This window comes from Felis catus, chromosome C2, assembly GCF_018350175.1.
Source record: "Felis catus isolate Fca126 chromosome C2, F.catus_Fca126_mat1.0, whole genome shotgun sequence".
In the NCBI taxonomy this organism is placed as follows: Eukaryota; Metazoa; Chordata; class Mammalia; order Carnivora; family Felidae; genus Felis; species Felis catus.
Window position 1 is genome coordinate 112,641,108 of NC_058376.1, and position 25,349 is coordinate 112,666,456.

At 39.4% G+C, this 25,349-nt stretch overlaps 1 protein-coding gene across 4 annotated transcripts in view; it reads left to right on the forward strand.

Moving 5' to 3' along the window:
- The first annotated feature begins 4,626 nt into the window (after nucleotides 1-4,626).
- IGSF10 (immunoglobulin superfamily member 10) overlaps nucleotides 4,627-25,349 on the forward strand; it is a 74,839-nt gene continuing 54,116 nt past the window's right edge. The window contains exons 1-4 of one of the 4 annotated variants that reach the window (XM_045037427.1): nucleotides 4,627-5,082; nucleotides 5,509-5,747; nucleotides 7,322-7,516; nucleotides 11,453-11,582. In XM_045037427.1, coding sequence (XP_044893362.1) covers nucleotides 7,323-7,516; nucleotides 11,453-11,582 — 324 coding nt within the window. In that variant the 5' untranslated portion in view covers nucleotides 4,627-5,082; nucleotides 5,509-5,747; nucleotide 7,322. Of the gene's footprint in view, nucleotides 5,748-7,321; nucleotides 7,517-11,452; nucleotides 11,583-25,349 lie in introns of those variants that run through there. The other 3 variants (XM_003991995.6, XM_045037428.1, XM_019810557.2) reach the window with 3 other exon arrangements.

Here is a 25,349-nt window from a genome sequence, read left to right on the forward strand (position 1 = left end):
TTCATGTACATATCACTTATGGTTCCTTTGACTACATTGAGAGGATTGAGTACTTGTGATAGAGACCCTTTGGCCCGCAATATCTAACATATTCACTGTCTGGCTCTCTGCAGAAAAAGTTTGCTGACCTTATGCTGAAAGCATACACTTGCCTTTGATTTGTTTCATGGCTGTCCTCAGAGTGTGTTAATTAAAACCTCTCCTGGGGAAAGATTAAAAACAACTATGTTCACTGACTTAATGAGGAATACAAAAGAATATTTTTGTGAATTATGATCCATGTAAAATATGTGTTAAAAATCTAAGACACCCCACGCTTAAGAAACCCCTTCACTTACCCTGTCAGTATTTTATCCTGTGATGTAGGTGAAAATGCAGCTATATAGATTTATAAATAAATGATAATATGAGGTGTATAAAGTTGGCATGGAATAACAAGGCTTTATTACTTTCTTCTACCATCAGAGAGACTGGATCTGGAAAATCATCACATTTTGGTATCAGCGAAGAATGGGTAAGGTCTAAGGACAATTAAAGTCTCCTACTCCAAAACTCAGTACCCTCAAAATACCTCAGGGACATGGAAAGCCTCATTCTGAGGCCAATGCCCTAAAGAAACACTGTATATTCCACCCATAATTATGGTTTTGGATTCCTTCCCTCCCCTTCCCAGTGGCTGACCACAGAAACCATCTCGAAGTTGCTCCTTCTCTAAAATCAACTTCTAGGGTGATTAGTGAGGTTGACTATAGTGCCCTTGAGTTCTCGTCATGTGCTTACAGCTTTAGTCCACACTCAGCTGTTAGAAAATGCTCGTGAAACTCTACCTACATTGCACTACCACATTTTCACACACGAACATTCACCTTTGGACAAGCTCTGAGACTTCATCCTAAAGAAACTAGAAGGGTTCCAGGTCTCTTAAATGTATCTCCTTCCCATGCTTAAGAAATCATGATGAATAATGCAAATGTTCACCAATCATGGCCTTTGAAAAATGCCTGTTACAAAAGCAACATGTAGCATTTACAAAGACCAGAGTATGATATTTAAGTCAGCAGGGCCAACTTATAGACATCAATTTCTAAACTATTGACTATGGCAACTTGGTCATTACTGTGCTGCTTGCCTGCCTTGTTCTTCTCTCAGGTCTGCATTGATGCGGGTTCTCACTTTTTTCTGCTCTAGCCCTGGATTTCCCAGGATCCCCAGAAGTCATCAAATATAAGATTCATCCATAATTCCTTCTTTATTTCTCTTTTATTCCCTGTATACATTCTTAACAATCTGGTTCCTAAATGCTGCTTTCTATCTAACATCTTTATCTTCATAACCACTACTTTGTCATCTTGAGGGTGGACTATACAATTGCCTGCTAAGTAGTGTTTATAGTTCCTGTAATCTGGAGTCTATGGATTTATAAGAGAAAAATGCATTGGCTATAAATTATCTCTAAGTCTTCCAAAATTGTACCCATATGTGATGTTAAGAATGACTAAAGAGCTAGGGGTCTGGAATACTAATTGTTCATTGATGTATAAGTGCCTCAGGGCCTGCGGTTTGACTTTGGTTGATGGAGGTGCAATTGTATTAGAGAAGTGCTGACATTGATTGATTTCCTTCTATTACCTGCAGTATTTCTCTTCATGACACTTATCCCTTGCCCCACTTGGCTGTAACGTCACAAAACAAGTGGCCAGGACTCTACACTGACAGCTCAGAGCCTGGAGCCTGCTTTGGATTCTGTGTCTCCCTCTCTCTCTGCCCCTCCCCCACTCAAGCTCTGTCTCTCAAAAATGAGTAAACATTAAAAAAGAATTTTGAAAACAGGAGTGGCCAGGATTTTAGGTTTACTTACATGCTGTTGAAATCACTGCTCTCAGTGGATGACTAGATTATTTGGTTAATTAATTAATATGAAAAATTATAAGTGTGGGAGCCAGTAATGATTGTGCCTGATTAAGAGATATGTAACAATTTTGACATCTTATTATCTATTGACATGCATAGGAATGAATTTAAAAATCCATGACTTGGTGGTTATGATTGTCAGGTGATATATGATTTGTAAATGCTGAGTTTGGCTTATTGGTGTTCAGTGCTCTGATTTGGGAGTGAGATAAAATGTGGCATGGTTGATATGGTAAAGATGAGGAGTAAGAAGTTTGTAAATATCAGGAGGAATAAGAAGCAATGTCAATGACATAGATATGAGGATACATAAATTCCCAGAGGTGAGGGTCGTAAATCCAGTCAGCTAAGTTTCTGCCTTCAGCTCAGGTCATGATCACATGGTTTGTGAGCTCTAGCCCCACAATGGGCTCTCTGCTGTCAGCATAGGGCCCACTTCAGATCCTCTGTTCCCCTCTCTCTCCTCTTCTGCTCTGTTTGCATGTTTGCTCTCTCTCTCTCTCATAAATAAATAAACATTAAAAAAATTCCCAGGGGTGATGTAAAAGGCAAAGATGTATATTTGTGATGTTTACTATAAAAAAAATCAAACCTATGAATTAATCAATATTACTATTTAGGGAAAGACTTATTAAAAAGGAGAGAAGAGTGACTTAAAGAAAAATGTTAGGTAAACTGTAGTGAGAGATAATTACAGTTGCAAACCAGCTGGAAGTATAGGTGAATGACCATAGTTCAAGAAACAGGTTTAGGAGTTCACATTAATTCCAAATTTCCATGCCCACCTATGAGACCTTGGCAAATCCTATGTCAAGGTCAACTGTATATAGCCTCTTGCTCTATAAAATAACTATCACTGAAATTTCACATATTTCTTATACATTTTAAATGATGCCATATTAAAAATATGAAAGTGATTTGTAAATTTTAATCTATAGAAACAAATTGCATTAATAATATGGTTGGAAAGGAGAATAATCATACCTTAATCCCTGATATACTATGGACCCCCCAAATTTTACAATACCGTAAATGTAAACAGAAGCAGGGAGGCTATGGAAAGTTGGGCCTTAAGGGCAGGGGCCTTACAGTTAAACGTTAATTCAATATATTGTGTTCTGGCTCTGAATCATTTAATATCCCTTATCCTCAGAAATTTCATCCAAAAAATGGGAATAATTTTAGCATCCACCTCTTGAGAATATTTGAGCACTATACACGCATATAAAACATTTGTAGAAATAAAGCATATGTAGGAATCCCCCTCATAAAAAGTCTTAAAACAAAAAACATTATTAAACGGTAACTACAGCAAAAAAAATAAAATAAAATAAAATAAATGACCCCGGGGTTACCACCCTGGGAAAATGAGGAATATAATATGCCACAGTCCTCCTCCTGTGGCTCATGTTTTTTTTTTTAATGTTTTTTAATGTTTATTTATTTTTGAGAGAGAGAGCGCGAGCAGGGGAGGGGCAGAGAGTGGGAGGCATAGAATCCAAAGCAGACTCCAGGCTCTGAGCTGTCAGCACAGGGCCGAATATGGGGCTTGAACCCATGAATGGTGAGATCATGACCTGACCAAAGTCGGATGCTCAACCAACTGAGCCACCCGGGTGCCCCTCCTGTGGTTCATCTTAGTGGGGATCTGAGACTCCAGATTTTGAGTAGGAATTGACTATTACCATGAGGTTGGTTGTCAAGGAGTTGTAGAAGAAAAACTGTCGAGTGCAAGAATCCACAAGTATGCCATATTTCCAAAGTAATCATCCAAGTTTGGACATCAGATATGAATTTTTTTAACTTAACCATGTCAGCTCTAAGGAGCTAAAGACTATGTTCATATCACACACGCTTCTAGAGTTACTTCTGAGTCCCTGCTTCTATAATTGTACCTCGGTAACCCAACTTATTACTAACTATAAATCATTTGAATGCTTGGCCATTGGATATGGGACATTCCCAGTGTTTGGCTAAGTGAGACAACCCTGGATCTGTGGTTAAATGCTGAGGCTATAGTGCCAGACTGCCTGGGTCTGAGTCAACTTTACTTTCTCTAAGAGCTGCAGTGACCTGGAGTAAGTCACTTTTCTTTGTGTACCTGAAAATGGAAAAAACATGAATACTTTCCTGTTTTTTTTTTCTTGGTGGTGGCCTGAGGTTTAAATGAGTTGGTATTTGTAAAATGCTTATAATAGTTCTTGTCACAGAGTAAACCCTCAAATGTAAGCTGTTGTCATTATAAGAAGTTATTTCCCTAAACTAGCAATTCTCAAATTTAGCTATATGGGAATCATCTGGAAGGCTTGTCAACACATGTATTCCTAGGTCCCATCCTTGCAGTTTCTGACTCAGTGATTCTGGGATGGAGCCCGAGAATTCATATTTTTAACAAGGTCCCCGGTGTGACAATGATGTTGTTTGTCCCTGATATCCACTGCTCTAAGGTATTAATTTCAAATTCCCATCAAAAGCTTAAATATAGTGTAACTAGAGGGAGTGAAACATGGTCATTTTGGCTATATTAATTCAGTGTTTATGAGTCGAAATGTTGAGAGCCCGGTTTACAAGTGCAAGAGCTATTAAACAAGGTCTCAGTTGCTAGGGGCAATTTCTGGACAGTGGGGATGGGGGTGGAGATGACAGAGGGGAACACAATCCAAACAAATACAAATCAAACAATTGCATTGAACTGAAATCCAGTTCTCTGATAATCCTTTTCACAAGGCAGGTTTCTCCAATTGGGCCGAACAGGAAATTCAAACTGCAGGTTATCACAGGTTTTCCTCACCAAGCAGAGATCCGAGAACAGCCCGTGGTAACTCAGCAAAGTCTGAAACCCAAAGGCCCGCCTGTCAACAGGTGAAAGCGGTCCGCCGAAACTGTCCTGCCCACCAACTCCCCTGTGCCCGGGAATTCGAAATCAAGGAGGAAACGAGACAGAAGGAAACAGGCGTCTCGCGCTCCCTGAGAAATAAAGAGGAGCTTGGTGGTCGTTTATCTTCCGTGTGCCGCAAAGCCCCGGCGGAGTCCCCAAACACAGAAGTCAACGTCACCCTGATCCCCGCCCCGCCTTCCCTTCAAGGCTCTGGGAGATCCTGAGGCCCCACCCGGCGGCTGAGCTTGGGACATCGCTGGCGGCGTGAGCCCATTGGTCACCTGGGCAAAGAGGTGAGCGGCTCCTCCAGTCCCTTCCTGGAAGGGGACGGGCGGGACGCCCGCGCGACCAGGGGCTTGGCGTGGGAACGCGGCGTGTCCCGCTGCAGGAGGCAGCTCGGGCGAGCGGCTGGGCAGGACGCATCAGAGAGCAAGGGGCCATTAAGGCAAGAAGGAGAAAGTCACCTCTTTCGTGACTGGTGCCAGGCAAAAGACACAGAGCAAAGATTAACTCAGTTGGTGGCGACCCGTATTGTGAGCATCTATGACAGATTCGTCCAAAAACAGAGGAGAAACTCCTGGGACCTGGAGGCAAAATGGAGTGATAATAGTTACATTTAAATGACAACTTTAGAGAGACTTTAAAGCACACTGTTGGAGGAGAAAGGAAATTGCAAAGCTTCCACTTTGTCTTTTGTTTCTGTAAAAATTGCACTACAGGAAACGCTTCTTTTGGGTTAACGTGGGCACGGGTTACAGTACGCTGAAGCCGTGGAAACGCTCCAGGTCTGTCTCCAGAGTATCATCACTGAGCTGCAAGCCGCAAAGACTGAGCTGTTTGCTCACTTTGGGAGCAGAGAACTTTTCCTCACTCAGTTTTGGATACACTTCATTTCCTGGTAAGATCTGTCTCTGCCTGGGTCAGGAGAGGACTCAGAACCAGGAAAAGAAGAGCTCAGGTATTGTTAATTTCAATCTGTTTCGTTACATACATTTTCAGGTTTAAGTTTTTGGGAATCCACTATGCACTTATCCTTTTAGAGTTGTGATTCTTTTAAATCGCTCTCATGTGGGTATTATCCAGAACTTCTGTTTTCTAGCTGAACAACAGAATTCCCTTCATCCTACCATTAGTTTCTTTGCTTAACGAATGATAAGGTGGAAATGCTGTCTCTAATCATATGTTTACTTAAAATGTTTGTAATCAGATGGTTCTAATGACAAAAGCAGTCATGTGATTAATCCTATATTAAATTTTACTTTGGGCTAAATTCTAATAATAATTCCATTATCTTTATCCATATGAAGATAAGCAGTCTGTTTTTTAGCATTGTTTATGGCTAAAGGATGGTTGCGGGTATAATCCAAAAGAAACCATTCTATCCCAAGGAATGCTGAGATTTATAAATTATGAAGGTCACTTTTCTTAGAAAAGCACAATGAAAATTTTATTGCAGCTCTTGTATAATAGGAGTTTCAGTAGAAAATTAGGTTTGGAACCCTGCGCTCACCCCACGTGTGAGTAATACATGTAATTTTTCCAACAAGCCAAGGATATTTTTTTCCCTGATGATGCTTTCCCTACTCCCATGGCAGACAGAGAAGGGGGGAGGAGGAAGGGGAGAAGCGGGAAGGAGGGGGAGGAACAACCAAGGAAAGGTACACAGGGATGTTCTTGGCAAAGCAAAAGTAAGCAGCAGCATGCCTTCCAGGGGTCAGTGTGGCCCATTCCAGTGCAGGTGCAAGGCTCAAGTCCTCTGCTCTGGGAAGTTACTGTGGTCACGCTCATTATATGGCAGGGAAGTGTGCAATGTGTCTTTTTTGGCAAGGACTAGAGGACGTGTTAGAGATTTATTCACCCATCCAGTGGATTATTACAGCTCTTAAGATTGTTTTTGAAGAAGATTTAAGAAAGCAAAAAACAGACCTTATACATGCAGGGAATAAAATGTGTTAGGAAATTTAGTTTGATCATATATTCACACATGTACACATATGTACACACACACAGAAGCATACACAACATATAAAAGCCCAGAAGGAATATAGCAAAATGTTAATGATTATATCTGGGTGGTAGAAATATGAGTAATTTTACTTCTATTATTTACAGCTTCCAAACTTACTGTGATGCACACAGATTAGTTTTCTAATCAGTTTTTTAAGAGCTGGTCTAAAAAAACTAATGTATAAACTGGAAACTAAGCCTTCTGTATTTCAGTTGTCATAATACTTTCATTATGGTCTCTTATTTTCTCTCTCTATTGAATCTCTAAATAATAGGGATTACTGCTTTTCATTAAGAAGTGAGAAGTTGTGAAGGAATTTTCACAACAATAAATATCCCACTTGATCACAAAGCTCTATGTGAGGCCAGCAGACACTATGGCTTTGTAAAGAGTGAGTTTTACCATGCAAGTTGGGAATGAAATTGGCCGCTTACGGCTCTTCAGAAAGCTCTCTCAGATTACCAGATTTACTGTGTGTGGTTGTACTGGAACTTTGTTCAAACCATGATTTTGTTTATTTTCAGGATGAAGGTGAAAGGCAAAGGAATCACCTCCTTGCTGGTCTTGTTCTCTGTGCTCTGCCTGGCAGCCAGCCCCGGAGGCAAGGCCTGCCCTCGCCGCTGTGCCTGTTATGTGCCTACAGAGGTGCACTGCACGTTTCGGTACCTGACCTCCATCCCAGACAGCATCCCACCCAACGTGGAGCGTATCAATTTAGGGTGTGTGGGGGTCCTTGTCCTGTTCCCTTCTCTAGGAGAGATGACGTTGATGCTTTGAATCAAATCCTCAAACAAACTTTGTGATATAAATAAGCACAGGAAGATCTGAAGTTTGTTAGGGGCAACAGGAAAAATTTTTGTGGTAAACTTTTACTTGGAGGAACCTGAAATCACTCTTACTAGAATGGGAGGCCCATGATTATAGAAACACTTCATTCTGACTACATTTTTGCTGGCAAATAGCTTGTTAACTTTTAGAGTTGACATCTATCAGAAGGAAATAATCTATATAAAGGATACATATGAAAAGTTGGATAGATCTTTTTGTAAGGCCCTTGGACTTCTTTTCATACAAACTGAAACTGTTTAAAAAGCTTTTTAAAATCTAAGTCTAATTAAATCAGCTAAAAGGTAACTCTATTTTAGAGGTTTATGAAAAACTATGTGTGTGTGTGTGTGTGTGTGTGTGTATGTGTGTGTGTGTGTGAGGGGGAGAGAGGAGTGCACATGTAGTCAGATGTAACATCATTTATTTGACAATAGTGAGCTCCTACTCTGTGCCAATCACAGTGGATGATGCCAGGGACACAACAATGAACAAGACCTATTATTCACTTCTAGAAGCAATAGTTACAGGGAGAAGACAGATGCACCTGAGTACAATTCAATAAGAGCTGTAATAGAGCATACAAAGTACCCTGGGAATGGTCACTAATATGATAGCTGTTATCAGCTCACTCAGTTCTTGTCCCAGATGCACCAAAGAATTAGAGATCAGAGACCAGAATGGAGAGATAGAGTTTATTGAGTAGATGAATATAGTACACTTTGAAGAGTGAAATTGGGCCACTGCCCAGCAAATGAGCCAATGGCCCTAGGAGCTCTAACTACATCCTTTTAAGCCTGTTTTCTGCATATGTAAATTTGGATTTTGATTGACATTTTTGATTGGCAGCTGGTGGTTATATAATGTTTTGGCTTCTGTGCATGCGCCTACCCATGATGCATTCTGTTATAATTATATTTATTTATATGTTGTATATTTATGAGTTTTTAATCAGCTTTTGCTGTGACCTTAAGGGCAAATTGCATCTTTTTTGTGCATGCTCAGGTCTTGTAAGCCCTCTTGTGGCTTTTGAGCCAGCTTTGTGGATTGGCCTTTTCTGTTTTGTTAGCCTCTAGAGGTGTCCCTGAAAGTGTGGCTGTTAACCCTCCAGGGTGGCTCCAAGGTTGTGGCCAGCATCTGCTTTATCCCTCCTCCCTCATGCCTAACTGCCTGACACTTCCTCCCCCCCCCCCCACTGGCCCCCAAGTGATTGGATCCCAATTCATTGGAAATTGGGGCAATGACTGCTATGGCTTCTTCAGACTGTTACGGAGGGTATTGCAAAGATTTTGGGAGTCCATCATTACTTGCTGACTATCAACAAAAGAAGGCGGTGGTGACTGGTGGTGTTCGTCCAAGGGACTTCTGAAAAGGAAAGAGTTTGTAGGTGTCTGAAGGTTGATATCTTTGGTTGAGGACCATTTGGAAATTGATGGTCTGTAACCTGGAGGAACAAAGATACCAATATATTGATTAGTTGTGACCCAAAGGGTCCCTAGGGAGTCTCTGGAACAAGGGGCATAAAGGGAATAAGGGTGTAATTGTAAACAGCTGTGGACAGATCATCCAAGAAGAAAGATGCTCCCATGGTATGGAAATTTTTAAGGTGGAGAAGGAAGTAAAGGGTTTGTAGGAGAAATGATTCCATAGTGGGGGGAAAAAGACAACTAAGTTGTAAAAAGGAAAAGATGGCTATGCCAGGCCCTGTTCCTAATGGGATGACACAGAAAAAGACAGAAGACTTATGTGCCATGAGTAATCTTTTTGAAAAGCATCTTTTAGAAGAGGTTCACAGGAGTAGGCATCCATGGTGTTGGCCAGGGGCTGATGCCATGGTTTGACTCTGGAGTGATGGGTCTAGCTAGGGATTCCTGGTACCGTGATGGTTGTAGGGAAAGGCAAAAGAGCCCAGAAAGGCCCTTTCCAAGTAGATTCTAGCTAGGATTTAGGGGAGCCATCTTCCAGACTTTCATTAGAACCTGATCACAGTTCATATAGAGGAGGTGACTCTTGTTTGGTAGTGGAAACTGTTAGGTCATATTCCTTTAAAGCCTGTTGAACTTTGCATATGGAGACATAATATGAGTTTGTATCCCTAGAGTCTTTGGATCTACCAAGAAGTCTGTAGGTAGGAAGGGTGGCCAATAGGGGACCTAGAAAGGACTTAAACCCAGGGCCTCCTTGGGCCTATATGACTACAGAGAAGAGCAATGGCAAGGCTTCTTTCCAGTTTAGTAATGTTTCTTGTGTGAGCTTTTTAATAGTACCTTTTAGGTATTGGTTAGCCCTTTCCACCCTCCCAGAAGGCTCTGGCCTTCAAGCACAGTGGAGGTGGTATTTCATACCCAGTTCTTTGGAGACAGATAGAACTATGGTGGCCACAAAGAGGTGACTTTCAGAGGCCAAATGAGGGAATGATTTCATGTAGAAGTTTGTTGACTACCTCAGTTGCTCTTTCAGTCTGTGTGGGGTATGACTCTATCTACGCTGTGAAAGTGTCAACGAACATGAAGAGGTATTTGTATCCTCTGCAGGGTGGCATCTGAGTAAAATCCATCTGCCAGCCTTCCCCATGGTAGGATCCATGCCTCTGTATTGTTGGATTAAGTCCAACGGATGCCTTCAGGGTTGTTCTATATGCAGGTGGGGTAAGAGGAAGTTATTTGTTGAACCACCTGGGAAAATCCTTTACCTTGGAATGTTCAGAAAATGAGAGTTTGTAAGGCATCTGTCCTAAATGAGAGGAGTCATGAAGGGCCTTAAATAGTTTGCATTGAAGATTTTGAAGAATGACCAAGATTTCATCTAACAAATACCATCAACTGTTGTCTAGGGAAAATCCCTTTTCATTTGCCCTGGGTTTATCCTTTTCTGTATATTTGGACTGTGGTAGTGGCAGAGGGCCGGATATGCGGGCCCCCTGTAGAAGAGGCTCTTGTTGGCTGGCTGCTTGGTTGCCCTGTATTATTTCTGAATCTCCTTTTTGATGATCCTTGCATTTGACCACTGCCATTCCCTTGGGTCGGTATACAGCCTCGAGCATGCGGGTTATGTGGGTTTCATATTTGATGGGCATATTTTCGGAGGTGAGATATCCTCTTTCTGCTCAAATGGTGGTGTGGGTATGTAGGACTAAGAAGGCATATTTCAAGTCAGTGCAGATGGTAACTCTCTTATTTTTAGCCAGCTCTAGCGCTCTGGTAAGAGCAATGAGTTCAGCTTGTATCCTTACTATCTCCTGGCATTGAGCTAAGCACTCTTCATGTATTCATTCACTTAAACCTCATGACACCTTTTGAGTAGCATATATTATGTGTACTTTATAGATGAAGAAGGTGAGACACAGAAAGGTTATTAATTTTACCCAGGGTTGCACCACTACCAAATGCCTGAGTTCCTAATCATAGCCAAACTATTTGGCTTCAGAGCTCAGGTTTCTTAACTACTACTTTATAATAATAAATTCTATGTGGGAAAGTGAGGGGGACACATAAAACAATGGTCTGGGTCTTAACAGTAGTCACAAATAGAGAGGGGTGGAGTCAAGGGCATTCCAACCTGAAGGAACAGCATATGCATGAAAGTTTGAAAATGAGAAGAGATGTGGTGTGGAGAGTGTAACCACGGCTGCCAGGCCCAGGTAGAGGATAGACCTGTGGTATCTGGTGAATTTCAATAATATTTCAAGCATATGACTGTCTCCTTAGAGCACAGGCTATAAAAAGGGAGGTAGTGGGTTTTGTGTGTGGATGTGCATGCGTGCGTGCTTTTGCTTTGACATTTGAACTTCAGTTGACCAGCCTAGCTTATACCTGACATTTTTATTTCAGGTACAACAGCTTGGTTAGGTTGACAGAAACGGATTTTTCTGGCCTGAACAAATTGGAATTGCTACTCCTGCACAGTAATGGCATCCATACAATCCCTGCTAAGACCTTCTCAGATCTGCAGGCCTTGCAGGTAAGACCAGTGAGGGGAAGGTGCAGGTTAATGAAGTGGGATGTACCCTTGAGAGCTGACCATTCCAGTGGAATCCAAAAATCATCATTCTGTGAGTTAGAAGGACATATCAAAGGAAGATGTCCAAGACTGATTTCTCTTTAAATGAAATGGTATGTGGAAATTAGAATAACAAGAAAATTCTGAGGCAAGTTTTCTCAGAACTCAGGCTAACAGGAAAAAAAAAAAAAAAGGTACCCAGGGATTATCACTACACCTTTAAAATTTAATCCAGAAAGGCAACTTCTAGTCATGTTCATCTGGGAATTGAATGTGCTTCGTAAAAATAATTGCTGTCTTAGAAGTTAGCTTTCTACACATCAATATACTTTTAAAATTTTTATTTACTTATTTGTGCCTTGTCTTGTTCAAAAAATTTTGAGTAGTTAATGGGGACTTCTCAGAATGCATCAAATATTATAAGAATTATTATTCCAGTAAGTAAGAAAGTAAAGATAAAACAAATATAGAGATAAGAAAAGGGGGATTACGGGGAAATGCATGTGTAAAGATCAGTGTGTCTGCTATATAAGTAGGACTTAAAGCTTTTCAGAGGCTATCTCACCATTCAAGATGACTATTAACTTTTTAAAATATATTTTAAAAAACCTGTTCAGGAATAGTACAACCATTTCTGATTTATTCTTTCTTTGATAGATTTTTTATCGATGTATATTTGATACACAATATTTCAGGTGTACAGCAAGAGTGCCTCAATATTAATCACATTAGGAAGTGATTACTATGACAAAGCTAGCTACCATCTGTCATGATACAAAGTTGTTACAGTATTGTTAACTATATTCCCTATGCTGTACCTCACATTCCCCATGACTTGTTTATTTTATAGCTAGCTGCAAGCTTATAACTTTCAATCTTTTTACCCTATTTTGCCTACCCCCGATCCCTGTCCCCTCTGGCATCCACCAGATTGTTCTCTTTATCTATGAGTTTGTATCTGTTTTGTTTTTGGGAATCCACAGATAAGTGAAACTTGATGGTGTTTTCCTTTTTCTGACTTCTTTCACTTAGCATAATACCCTTTATTCCCGTCCATGTTGTTGCAAATGGCAAGCTTTTATTCTTTTTTATGACCAAGTAATATTTGTGTGTGTGTGTGTGTGTGTGTGTGTGTGTGTGTGTGTGTGTGTGTGTGTGTCTACATACACATCCTCTTTATCCATTCATCTATTGACGGACACTTAGGTACCTTGCACATCTTGGGCTTTGTAAATAATGCTGCAGTAAACATTGGGGTGCATGTATCTTTTCTAATTAAGGTATTTATTTTGTTCAGATGAATACACAGAAGTGAAATTGCTGAATTGTATGGTAATTCTATTTTTAATTTCTTGAATAATTTTCATACTACTTTCCACAGTTGCTTTTTGTATTCCCACCAACAGTGCACAAGAGTTCCCTATTCTCTAACATCTTCACTCACACTTGTTATTTCTTGTCTTTTTGATGTAGTCATTCTGACAGGTACTAGATGATATCTCATTGTGATTTTGATTTGCATTTCCTTGGTGGTTAGTGATGTAGTGTATCTTTTCATCTGTATATCTTCTTTGGAAAAATGTCTATTCAGATCCTCTGCCCATTTTTTAATTGGATTGTTTGTGTGTTGGGTCGTATGAGTTATTTATATATTTTGGATATTAACCCCTTATTGATTATGTCATTTGTAAATATCCTCTCTCTTTCCATAGGTTGCCTTTTCATATTATTCATGGTTTATTTCACTGTGTAAAAGTTTTGTAGTTTGATGTAGTCTCATTTATTATTTTTTTTATTTTGTTCCCCTTGCCTGAGGAGACAAGTCAAAAAATAAATTGCTAGGACTAATGTCGAAGAGCTTACGATGTTTTCTTCTAGGAGTTTCATGGCATCCAGGTTTACATTAAAGTCTTTAATCCATTTTGAGTTTATTTTTGTGTGTGGTATAGGAAGGTGGTCCAGTTTCATTCTTTGCAAGTAGTTGTCCAATTTTCCCAATGCCATTTATTGAAGAGACAGTATTTTTCCATTATATATTCTTGCCTTATTTGTTGAAGATTGATTGATAATACAAGTGGGGGTTTATTTCTAGACTATTTGCTTCACTGATGTGTGAAGTCAGCACCATACTGTTTGATTACTATAGCTTTGTAGTATAGCTTGAAATCCAGGAGTGAAATCAACTTTCTTCCTTCTCAAAATTGCTTTGGGGGGCACGTGGGTGGCTCAGTCGGTTAACTGTCCAACTTCAGCTCAGGTCATGAACTCATAGTCTGTGAGTTCGAGCCCCGCATTGGGCTCTGTGCTGACAGTTCAGAGCCTGAAGCCTGCTTCTGATTCTGTGTCTCCCTCTCTCTCTGCCCCTCCCCTGCTCATGCTCTTTCTCTCTCTGTCTCAAAAATAAATAAATACATTTTAAAAAATTTAAAAAAATTGCTTTGGTTATTCAGGGTCTTTTGTGGTTCCATACAAATTTTAGGATTATTTTTTCTAGTTCTTTGGAAAATGCATTGGTGTTTTGATAGGGACCTCAGTGAATCTGTAGATTGCTTTGAGTACTATAGACATCTTAACATACTGATTCTTGCAGTCTGGGAGCATGGTATACATTTCCATTCATTTGTGTTGTCTTCAATTTTTTCATCAATGTCTTACAGCATTCAAAGTATACATATTACATGATGCCTCTTTGGTCAAATTCATTTCTAGGTATTAAAAATATTCATTGCAGTAAATATGAAGGTCCAATTGGCTTTATTAAATGATTTGTGAATTGGACAGCCTCTCATCTAGCAAGTAGAGGGGAGCTCTGAGTACTTGTACAAAATGGAAGGCTGAGGAGGAAGAGTGGGACGAGAAAGTTACTAGCAAAATAAAAAAGGATTAGCAGGCAAGATCACCTTCCCTAATGGGGAAGGACAGAGGGTCTTATTGCACAGATTACCTCATTGATCCTGATCAGAAAATTCTTGACTGACCCAGTTTAGATTACATTTCTTTAAACTGTAATTAAGTTAGGTATTAAGCTTCAGTTCTATGACTTGGTCTGGCCCAAGTGACACCATTTCAGACCTGTGGTTTTCTTTTTAACAATCCCACCCTCTTTTGATCATGCTCTCAGTTTAACTAGAGATGTGATCAGAATTTGAGGCACTAGGACAACTCACAGCTACCACTCCATACTTCTCACAGCTGTGTGTGTGTGTGTGTGTGTGTGTGTGTGTGTGTGTGTGTGTGTGTGTGTTGTATTCATGGGTCAGAATGTTTTTTGCTTAACCTCTGTGATATTCACATGTTGTAACTTGAGGTTTGCAATTTTTCAGTTGGTTATCCCCTTTGCTCCTTTTCTGATGTTCCAGTCTTAAGGAGATCATTTGCTTGTCAGTTAGCAGTTTACATGCATTTAAGATTTTTTTTAGGTTTTTGTTTTAATCATCTGCTGCTCATTAAGGCGAGTGCACTCCTTAATCCCCATTACGAATTTCACCTATCCCCCCCACCCACCTCTCCTCTGGTAACTATGAATTTGTTCTGTATAGTTGTTTGGTTTGTCTCTCTTTTTTTCTTCCCTTTGATTGTTTGTTTTGTTTCTTAAATTCCACACATGAGTGAAATCATATGGTATTTGTCTTTAGCTGACTTATACCACTTAGCATTATACTCTCTAGCTCCATCCATGTTGTTGCAAATGGCAAGATTTCATTCTTTTTTATGATGCAGTAATATTATGTTTTATACATATACCACATCTTCTTTCTTCATTCATCAATCACTGGATACTTGGATTGCCTTCATATCTTAGCTGTTGTAAATAAGGCTGCTATAAACATGGGGGTGCATGTGTTTGTTTGAATTAATGTTTTTGTATTCTTTGGGTTAATATCCAGTAGGGCAATTGCTGGATTGTAAGGTAGTTCTATTTTTAACTTTTTGAGTAACCTCTATACTGTTTTCCAGAGTGGCTGCACCACTTTGCATTCCCACCAACGGTGCAAGAGTGTTACTTTTTCTCCACATCCTCGCCAATACCTGTTGTTTCTTGTGTTGTTGATTTTAGCCATTCTGATGAGTGTGAGGTGATATCTCATGTTAGTTTTGATTTACAGTGCCCTAATGATAAATGATGTTGAGCATCTTTTCATGTATCTGTTGATCGTCTGCATATTTTCTTTAGAGAAGTGTCTGTTCCTGTCTTCTGCCCGTGTTTTAATTGGATTATTTGGTTTTTGGGTGTTGAGTTTTATAAGTCCTATATATATTTTGGTACTAGCCTTTTATGGGATATATCACTTGGAAATATCTTCTCCCATGCCATAAGTTGCCTTTTAATTTTGCTGTTTGTTTCGCTGTGCAGAATTTTTTATTTTGATGTAGTCCCAATAGTTCATTTTTGCTTTTGTTTGCCTTCAGAGGACCTATCTACAAAAAAGTTGCTATGGTTGATGGCAGAGAAAGTATTGCTGTGCTCTCTACTAGAATTTTTATGGTTTCAGGTCTCCCACTTAGGTCTTTAATCTATTTTGAATTATTTTTGTATATGGTATAAGAAAGTGGTCCAGTTTCATTTTTTTGCACATGGTCATCCAGTTTTCCCATACTAATTGTTGAGGAGATTATCCTTTTCCCATTAGATATTCTTTACTGCTTTGTTGAAAATTATTTGACCATATAATTATGGACTTATTTCCTCTTCTTTTCCATTGATCGATGTGGCTGTTTTTTTGCCAGTACCATACTGTTTTTATTGCTACAACTTTCTTGAATTCCAGAATTGTGATGCTTCCAGCTTTGCTTTTCTTTTTCAAGATTGCTTTGGCTATTTGAGGTCTTTTGTGGTTCCATTCAAATTTTATGATTGTTTGTTCTAGTCCTGTAAAAAAAAGAAAGAAAAAAAAGCTGTTAGTATTTTCATAAGGATTGCATAAAATGTGTAGATTGCTTTGGGCAATATGGTCATTCTAACATTTGTTCTTTCAAACCACAAGCACGGAATGTCTTTGCACTTTTTTGTGTCCCCTTCCATGTTTTCATTAGTGTTTTATTGTTTTCAGAGTTCAGGTCTTTGATTTCTTCTGTTAGGTTTATGTCTAGCTATCTTACTGTTTTGGGTACAATTGTAAAGGGATTGTTTTCTTAATTTCTCTTCTGCTTCATTGCAGGTTTATAGAAAGGCAACAGATTTATGTATGCTGATTTTGTATCCTGCAGCTTTACTGAATTTGTTTATCAGTTCTAGCAGTTCTATGGTGGAGTCTCTCTGGTTTTCTATACACAGTACTATGTCATCTGCAAATAATAAAAATTGCCTTACCAATTTGGATGTCTTTTATTTCTGTTCAAGTGTCCTTTGTTGTCTTGGTTCAATTTTTGGTAGATTCTTTGTTGCTAGGAACTCATTTCCTTTAGGTTGTCTGGTTCTATGTTTCTAGGAATTCATTGATTTCTTCTAGGTTGTCCAATTTGTTGACATACAGTTTTTTTGTAATATTCTTTTATGTTTGTATCTCTATGGTGTTGTTATTTTTTCCTCTCTCATTTGTGATTGTATCTATTTGGGTCCTTTTCTCTTTTTGATAAGTCCGGCTAGAGCTTTATCAATTTTACTGATTTTTTTTTTCAAAGAACCAACTCCTGGTTTAATTGTATCTGTTCTGTTGTTTTTTTTTTTTTTAGCTCCTATATCATTTATTTCTGCTCTAATCTTAATTACTACCTTTCTTCTGTTGGTGTCCAGTTTTGTTTTTTGTTCTTTTTCTAGCTCCTTTAGGTGTAATGTTGTTAGGTTTTTGAGATTTTTCTTCTTGAGTGTTGCCTGTATTGCTGTAAACTTGCATCTCAGAAATGTGTTGGCTGCATCCCAAGGGTTTTAGACTGTTTTTTTTTCATTTGTTTCCCTGTATCTTTTTATTCTTTGATTTCCCAGTTAACGCATTCATTGTTTAGTAGTATGTTATTTAACCTCCACGTCTTATGCTCTTCCCAGATTTTTTCTTGTGGTTGACTTCTACTTCCATAGCATTGTGGTCACAAAAGATGCATGGTATGACTTAATTCTTTTTGTATTTGTTGAGGTCCTTTTGTGGCCTAATATATGTTCTGTTCTGGAGAATGTTCCATGTATACTTGAAAAGAATGTGTATTCTGCTGTTTTAAGATGGAACGTTCTGAATATATCTGTTAAATCTATCTGTTCCAGTATGTAATTCAAAGCATTGTTTCCTTTGAATTTTCAGTTTAGATCTGTCCACTGATGTAAGCAGGGTGTTAAAGTCCTCAATTATTACTGTATCATTATAGATTCCTTTGTTATTAACTGTTTGATGTATTTGGGTGCTTTCATGTTGGGTGCATACATATTTACAATTGTTATATCTTCTTGTTGGGTTGTTCCCTTTATTATTATATAGTATCCTTCTTCATCTCTTTGGAAAGTATTTGTTTTAAAATCTAGTTTGTCTGATATAGTATTGCTACTCTGGCTTTCTTTTGACATCCTTTTGCATGAAAAATGTTTCTCCATCCCCTCACTTTCAATCTGCAGGTATCTGCAGGTCCAAAATGAGTCTCTTATAGACAGTATATAGATGGGTCTTGTTTTTATATCCATTCTGTCACACTTTGTCTTTTGACTGGAGCATTTAGTCCAATTTACATTCAGAGTAATTATTGATATATATTTTTGCCATCTTATTACTTATTTTGTGGCTGTTTTTGAAGATTTTCTCTGATCCTATCTTGTCTTTTTCATGGTTTCCTTGTTTTCTTTAGTGATATTTTTGGACGTCTCTTGATTCTTAGCATAATTATTAGTGGGTTTTTTTTTTATTTGCGGTTACCATTAAGTTTGTATATAAGATCTTCTGCATATATCATTCTATATTATGCTGATGGTCATTTAAGTTTGACATTCTTTACTCCTCCCCACATTTTACATATATGGTATCATATTTTATATCCTTTTATTTTGTGAGTTTTTTCATGTGTCATGTGTTTTTTTATATATAAACAATCATTTTTACTGCTTTTGTGCTTCCTACCTTCATACTGTCACCTTTGGTCTTTTCTTAACACTGAGAGAGTCCCTTTAATATTTCTTTCAGGGCAAGTTTAGTTCATGACTAAAGTTTCCTTTAGTTTTTGTTGGGGAAAGTTTTTATCTCTCATTCCGTTCTGAATGATAGCTTTGCTGGATAGAGTATTCTTAGCTGTGTGTTTTTCCCATTCATCAGCACTTTGAATATATCATGACATTCCTTTCTGGCATGTAAATTTTCTGATGAAAAATCCTCTGATCATTTTATGGGAGGGATCCTTTGTATGTAGCTGTCTTCTTTTGTCTTGCTGCTTTAATTTTTTTCTTTATCACTATATTTTGCCATTTTAATTGCAATACATCTTAATATGGATCTGCTTTTGTTGATTTTATTGGGGGTTCCCTGTGCTTCCTGGATCTGGGTATCTGTTTCCTTTCCTAGATTAGGGAAGTTTTCAGCTATTATTTCTTCAAACAAATTGTCTGCCCCCTTTTCTCTCTCTCCTTCTTCTGGGACTCCTGTAATATGAATGTTAATAGATTTTATGTAGTCACTGAGTTCCCCCAAGTCTATTCTCGTTTTGCATAAATCTTGTTTCTCTCTTTTGTTTAGCTTGATTACCTTCCATTACTGTCTTCTAGGCCGTTAATTTGTTCCTCTGCTTCTTCCAGCGTGCTGTTCATTGCATCAAGCATGTTTCTCATTTTATTGAGCCCTTAATCTGTGCTGTCACTCCTTATCTCTGGGTTCATGGTTTCACTGATGTCCTCCACTCTTTTCTCCAGTCCAGCGAGAATCCTTAGGATCATTGCTTTAAATTCTCTATTAGGCATGTTACTTATATCTGTCTGGCTTAGATCTCTGGCAGTAGCCTTGTCCTGTTCTTTCATTTGGGACAAATTCCTCTGTCTTCTCATTGTGTCTAAGTGTTTGTACCTGTTTCTGTATATTAGGAAAGTCAGCTACGTCTCCTGTTCTTGAGGGTAATGGCTTTATGAAGAAGAATTCCTGTAGTGCCCTGCAGTATAGTGCCCCCCGTTCCAAAGACCTGCGACTTCTGCAAGTGTCTCTAATGTGTGCTGCATGAGATTTGCTATTGTGGCCTGGCTGCTTTATTCTTCAGGCCAGTTGTCTGCAGAGGCTCTCTTTGTTGTTGGCAGTGTTTGGTCCCTATCCTGAATGTGGTGTGTTTTAACTATGCTCTGATTTGTTTGTAAAATGAGGTCTGTTGATACCACCACGAGAACCAAAGCTAAAGAAAACTCCCAGATCAGGAGCCATGATTTTGGCCGGAGCTTGGGCTGGTCTTTTGGGAGAGGGAGCCACTGCACTGGGACTGAGGCACGCTTTACTGGGAAAGGCAGTTCTTCTGGAGCACAGGGGATTAGAGCTTGATGTAAGCAAGTTAGATAGTGAGTGTGGGCACTACATAGGCTCCCACGGGTGGCTCTGTCCTTATGCTGAGCAGAGCGGGGTGGGGGGTGAGGAATGGTACATGCCAGTTCCTTTGTCTTTGGAGGAGTCTCTGTGTGAACACTGCACCTCTGGGACATGCTCCAAGATGGGCAACTAATTTCCTCACTATGTGTCCTAGGCACTCTTTAGATTGCTGTTTCTATGGTGTATATCTGTGGGCTGTTTGCCCTGCCTTCTTGCCAAGTGCAGCCCCAATGCCCTCTAAGCTCTTCCAGAGCACTCCATACTCTCCAAGCTCTTCCAGCCCCAGTGGTTGCAAGAACACATGAAATTCATGCCCTCTCACTTTCTAAGCCAATTGCTATGGGGATTCATTTCCCTCATGCATTCCCCTGTGTGTTTGTCTGTCTTTTGCTCTTCTCTGCAACTGCAGCTCCCTTTCCACAGCAGGAGCCACAAATACATTTCTCTCCCAAACTGTATCTCCACACTTCCTGCCTCCTTTGATGTGGCCTCTTCTCTACCTTCAGTGATGGAGTTTGTTCTGCTGGTCTTCAGATGGATTTCTGGGGTTTTTAGGATGATTGGATAGTCATCTAGTTTTGTGTAATGAGGTGAGCCTAGGCTCTTCCTACTCCACTGCTCTCTCCTTTGCATATAAGTGAATTTAAATTAAGAGGATGTAATATACCAGGGAGATTATAACTATAAGGAGGATAATTTCCAAGGTTTAGAGTGTACTTCAGAGCCATGGTCCCCAAGACTCAAATCAACCAAAATCAAATAGATCAAATAAAGACCCCCATTGAAGTAATTACCCTTTTAAGCCAAATGGCCTGGTTAGTGATTTTATGTAGTTGAGTTTCACCTTCCCCCAGAAGTGTAGCAGGTGGTGTTGGCCACAGCACAAATATCTCCTTGCTCTGGTACAAGATAGTCAAGGGCTAGCCTATTATCAAGAACTGTGTTGGCCAGAGCATCTAAGGATCTTTTTTTGGGTAGCTATTGTCTTAGCCATGGGATATGCCATATCTTCAAGAGTTAAAAAGAAGTTCCTAATCATACTTTCATTTATTTTCACTCCGAACCAGGAAAGTATGGCCTTGCCAAAGGAAGCAATTCCTGAATCATGAATGCCTCCTGGTGGGTCTTTTCCAAACTCAGTAAATACAGAAGAGTTAACTTATGAAGTATCTTAATTGTGTGTGAAAAGTTAGGGGCACAGGTGAATAACCTAAAAAGCATTACCCAGCTGTGTGCCAGCTATCTAGACATTTGTAGATCCAAGAACAATGATAAACATCACAAAGACAAATCTTGTTGGCACACAGATCATTACCATTAGGGAGGTGCTATTAATGGATTAGTTTAACAGGACTGCTGTATTTACTGGTTCAAGCCAAGGGTCAGTCAGGTGTTCAGTGCATATGGTAAAGGAATCTCTAAGCCTGAAATATAGTGTTGTTATAAGTGGCTTGCAAAAATGGGTGCTGCTGGTAAGTTCTCTTAGTAAGTGGGGACAGATCTGATTTAGATAATCAAAGGAATACGGGGGTGAAAATATACTAAGATTTACATAGGCATTTGAGTTCAGATGGGTAAGTTCAGTTATCATTGGAGAAAGGTAAAAAGGCACTGGATATTCTGGCCATAAAAGTTTAACTTGGTAAGAGACTTCTAAGGGAGTGAGGGTGTTGATTGCAGTCTGCAGTGACATTGGGAATAGAACAGGAATTGGTTAAAGGAGCACAAGAGATCTTCAGCCTCATGGGTAGATCAAAATCTTTAATGACAAATTCAGCAGTCTGAAAGCTTACTTCCCTTAGCAATGGCCTTGGAGATATTGATAATGGCATTATCTTTCCAGCCCAATACCAGAATAAAGAAAAGGAAAAGAAGGAGAGGCGTTCCTTGTTTAAAGTATCAAGTTTTGATCTGTCCTGTTGGACAGAGGCATCTACCTCAGTATCAGCTACTTCCCTTCCTTATCAATTTGATTCAGAGTCCTCCAGCATCTATATAGGACCAGATGTCAGGTGTTGCTTTCTTCAGCTGTGAGTGAGATGTATATCCAATCCCTGGAAATTTTGTAGCAATGCCAGATTAGAAACACTTGGTAAGGTCCCTTCCAATGGATCCCAAGAAATATCTTCTTATATTGTTTCAAAATACCTGATCACCAGGCTCCAAATTGTGACCAACAGGGACCTGCGAATTGAGATCTGGGAAGACTTTTTTAACCTGTTGATGATAGACTTGAGCATAAGACATTAGAGATTTACAGTGGCTAGTCCTACTAGCATGAGATGATAAGGATAATCAGAAAGTTGTATGACAATAGGCATTAGTCTCCCTGTGACTGTCTTGTCTGGAATGGGTTTGTTTCCCAAAGGGGATATTGCAAACAGCGAGACCAAAAGCAATACCTTAGGCCACAGAAGTCTAGTAGTTTCAGCAAGTTTAGAGAGTTTAAATTTGAGGATACCATTAGCTCTTTCAACCTTGCCTGATGATTGAGGGTGATGAGAGCAATGGTAATTCCAGGAAGTTTTGCAAGGTTTTTGTTAAGGCACATATGATTTACCTGGTGAAGTCGGTGCCCTGATCACTGGGGATCATGGAAGGTACATCAATGGGAAACATATTGTTGAATAGTTTATTTGCTACCAAATAAGGCATCAGCCTTGTGACAAGGGAAAGCTCCAAGCCATTCAGAAAACACACCTATGATGACAAGAACATATCGATAACTCATACTAAGTGGCAGTTGTGTAAAGTGCTGCTGCAGGTAGGAGTGTCCAGAGGGAAGTCTGAAGATTCTGGGAACAACAAATTTTATCCAGGATTACGGGTCAGATTACTTTTAGCAGGTCAGGCACTGGTAAACAGTCAACAAAATTGCAAAGACAATCTGCATCAATATCTACTCATAATTAAAGTCATTTCAAATGCATTATGGTGGGTTAAGGAAGGCTAAACATATGGAAAAAAAGGGTTAATCAGGGAGGCAGGAAGTACTAAGGGGCTGTCTTGGGTTTCCCACAGCCCCAAATGTTCATTTAATTTACAGCCATTGTTTACCCACCTTAATTTCTCTGATTTGGAAGTACACTGTTGCTTTGTTACAAGGACATCAGGATGGTGAGAATCTGGCAATAAGGGATCATTTTATGCAGAAGCAGAATGGACTCCATCTATATGTGTCATAATGTTGCAAATACAATAGAGAAGGCTTCATATTACTTATTTGACAAAGCTTTCCATGAAATTTACAAATCAAATAAGACTAATTAGTTTAACAAATCCTTGGGAATATTCCAAGTCAAAAAGACTTCATTTAGAAACTTCATTTAAATTTGATTTGGGGAAGTTTGTTAAATAAACCTGTGTTTATTAAATATTAAGCCTGTGTTTGCTAAATAAACCTGTGTGTGTATATTTATGTGTGTGTGTGTGTGTGTGTGTGTGTGTGTGTTTATACAGCCACATACACACACACACATACATGTGTGGGTGTGTGTGGGTGTGTGTGTGTGTGTGTTTTAAAGCATTTGCTCAAATAAAATCACAGATCATTACATTATGAAACTTTACCTTTTAAGAATAAGGACACTTTGACAATCTGTTAGCAAAAGCAGACTAAAACTCCAAGAAAACTTCTTTTAAAAGAAAACCAGGGGCACCTGGGTGGCTCAGTTAACTCAGACTCTTGATTTCAGCTCAGGTCATGGTCTTATGGATCTGAGATGGAGCCTCATGTCAGGCTCTGCACTAACAGCACAGAGCCTGCTTGGGATTCTGTCTCCCTCTCTCTCGGTCCCACTCCTGTTCTTTCTTTCTCTCTCTCTCTCTCTCTCTCTCTCTCTCTCTCTCTCTCTCTCTCTCAAAATAAATAAACATTAAAAAACCAGAAAACCAAATTCTAATTTTGCACCAACTCACTTTTAATATTAAAACTTATTTTTTAGGGGAGCCTATGTGGCTCAGTCAGTTGAGTGTCTAACTCTTGATTTCGGCTCAGGTCATGATCTCATGGTTCTTGAGATCAAGCCCCACACTGGGCTTCATGCTGAATGTGGAGCCTGATTCAGATTCTCTCTTGTTCTCTCTCCTTCCCTCTCCCTCTCATTCTCTCTCTCTCCCCCTCTCATTCTCTCTCTCTCCCTCTCATTCTCTCTCTCTCCCTCTCATTCTCTCTCTCCCCCTCTCATTCTCTCTCTCCCCCTCTCATTCTCTCTCTCCCCCTCTCATTCTCTCTCTCCCCCTCTCATTCTCTCTCTCCCCCTCTCATTCTCTCTCTCTCTCTCTGTTTCTCTCTCTCTCTGTTTCTCTCTCTCTCTGTTTCTCTCTCTTTCACCCACTGTTCCTCTCCGCTGCTTGCTTTTGCTCTCTCTCTTAAAAAATAAAACTCAATTTAAGTTCATTTAAAAAATTTTTTTAAATTTTATTTATTTTTTAAAATTTACATCCAAATTAGTTAGCATTTAGTGCAACAGTGATTTCAAGAATAGGTTCTTTAATGCCCCTTACCCATTTAGCCTGTCCCACCTCCCACAATCCCTCCAGTAACCCTCTGTTCTCCATATTTATGAGTTTTTTCTGTTTTGTCCCTGTCCCTGTTTTTATATTATTTTTACTTCCCTTCTCTTATGTTCATCTGTTTTGTCTCCTAAAGTCCTCATAGGAGTGAAGTCATAGGGTTTTTGTCTTTCTCTGACTAATTTCACTTAGCCTAATACCTTCCAGTTCCATCCACATAGTTGCAAATGGCAAGATTTCATTCTTTGATTGCCAAGTAATACTCCATTGTATATATATATACCACATCTTCTTTATCCATTTATCCATTGATGGACATTGGGCTCTTTCCATACTTTGGCTATTGTTGATAGTGCTGCTGTAAACATGGGGGTGCAAGGGTCCCTTCGAAACAGCACACCTGTATCCTGTGGATAAATGCCTACTAGTGCAATTGCTGGGTCGTAGGATAGTTCTATTTTTAGTTTTTTAAGGAACCTCCATAGCATTTTCCAGAGTGGCTGCACCAGCTTGCATTGCCACCAACAATGCAAAAGAGATCCTCCTTCTCCTCATCCTCACCAACATCTGTTGTTGCCTGAGTGGTTAATGTTAGCCATTCTGACAGGTGGAAGGTGGTATCTCATTGTGGTTTTTGATTTGTATTTCCCTGATGATGAGTAATGTTGAGCATTTTTTCATGTGTTGGTTGGCCATCTGGATGTCTTCTTTGGAGAAGTGTCTATTCATGTCCTTTGCC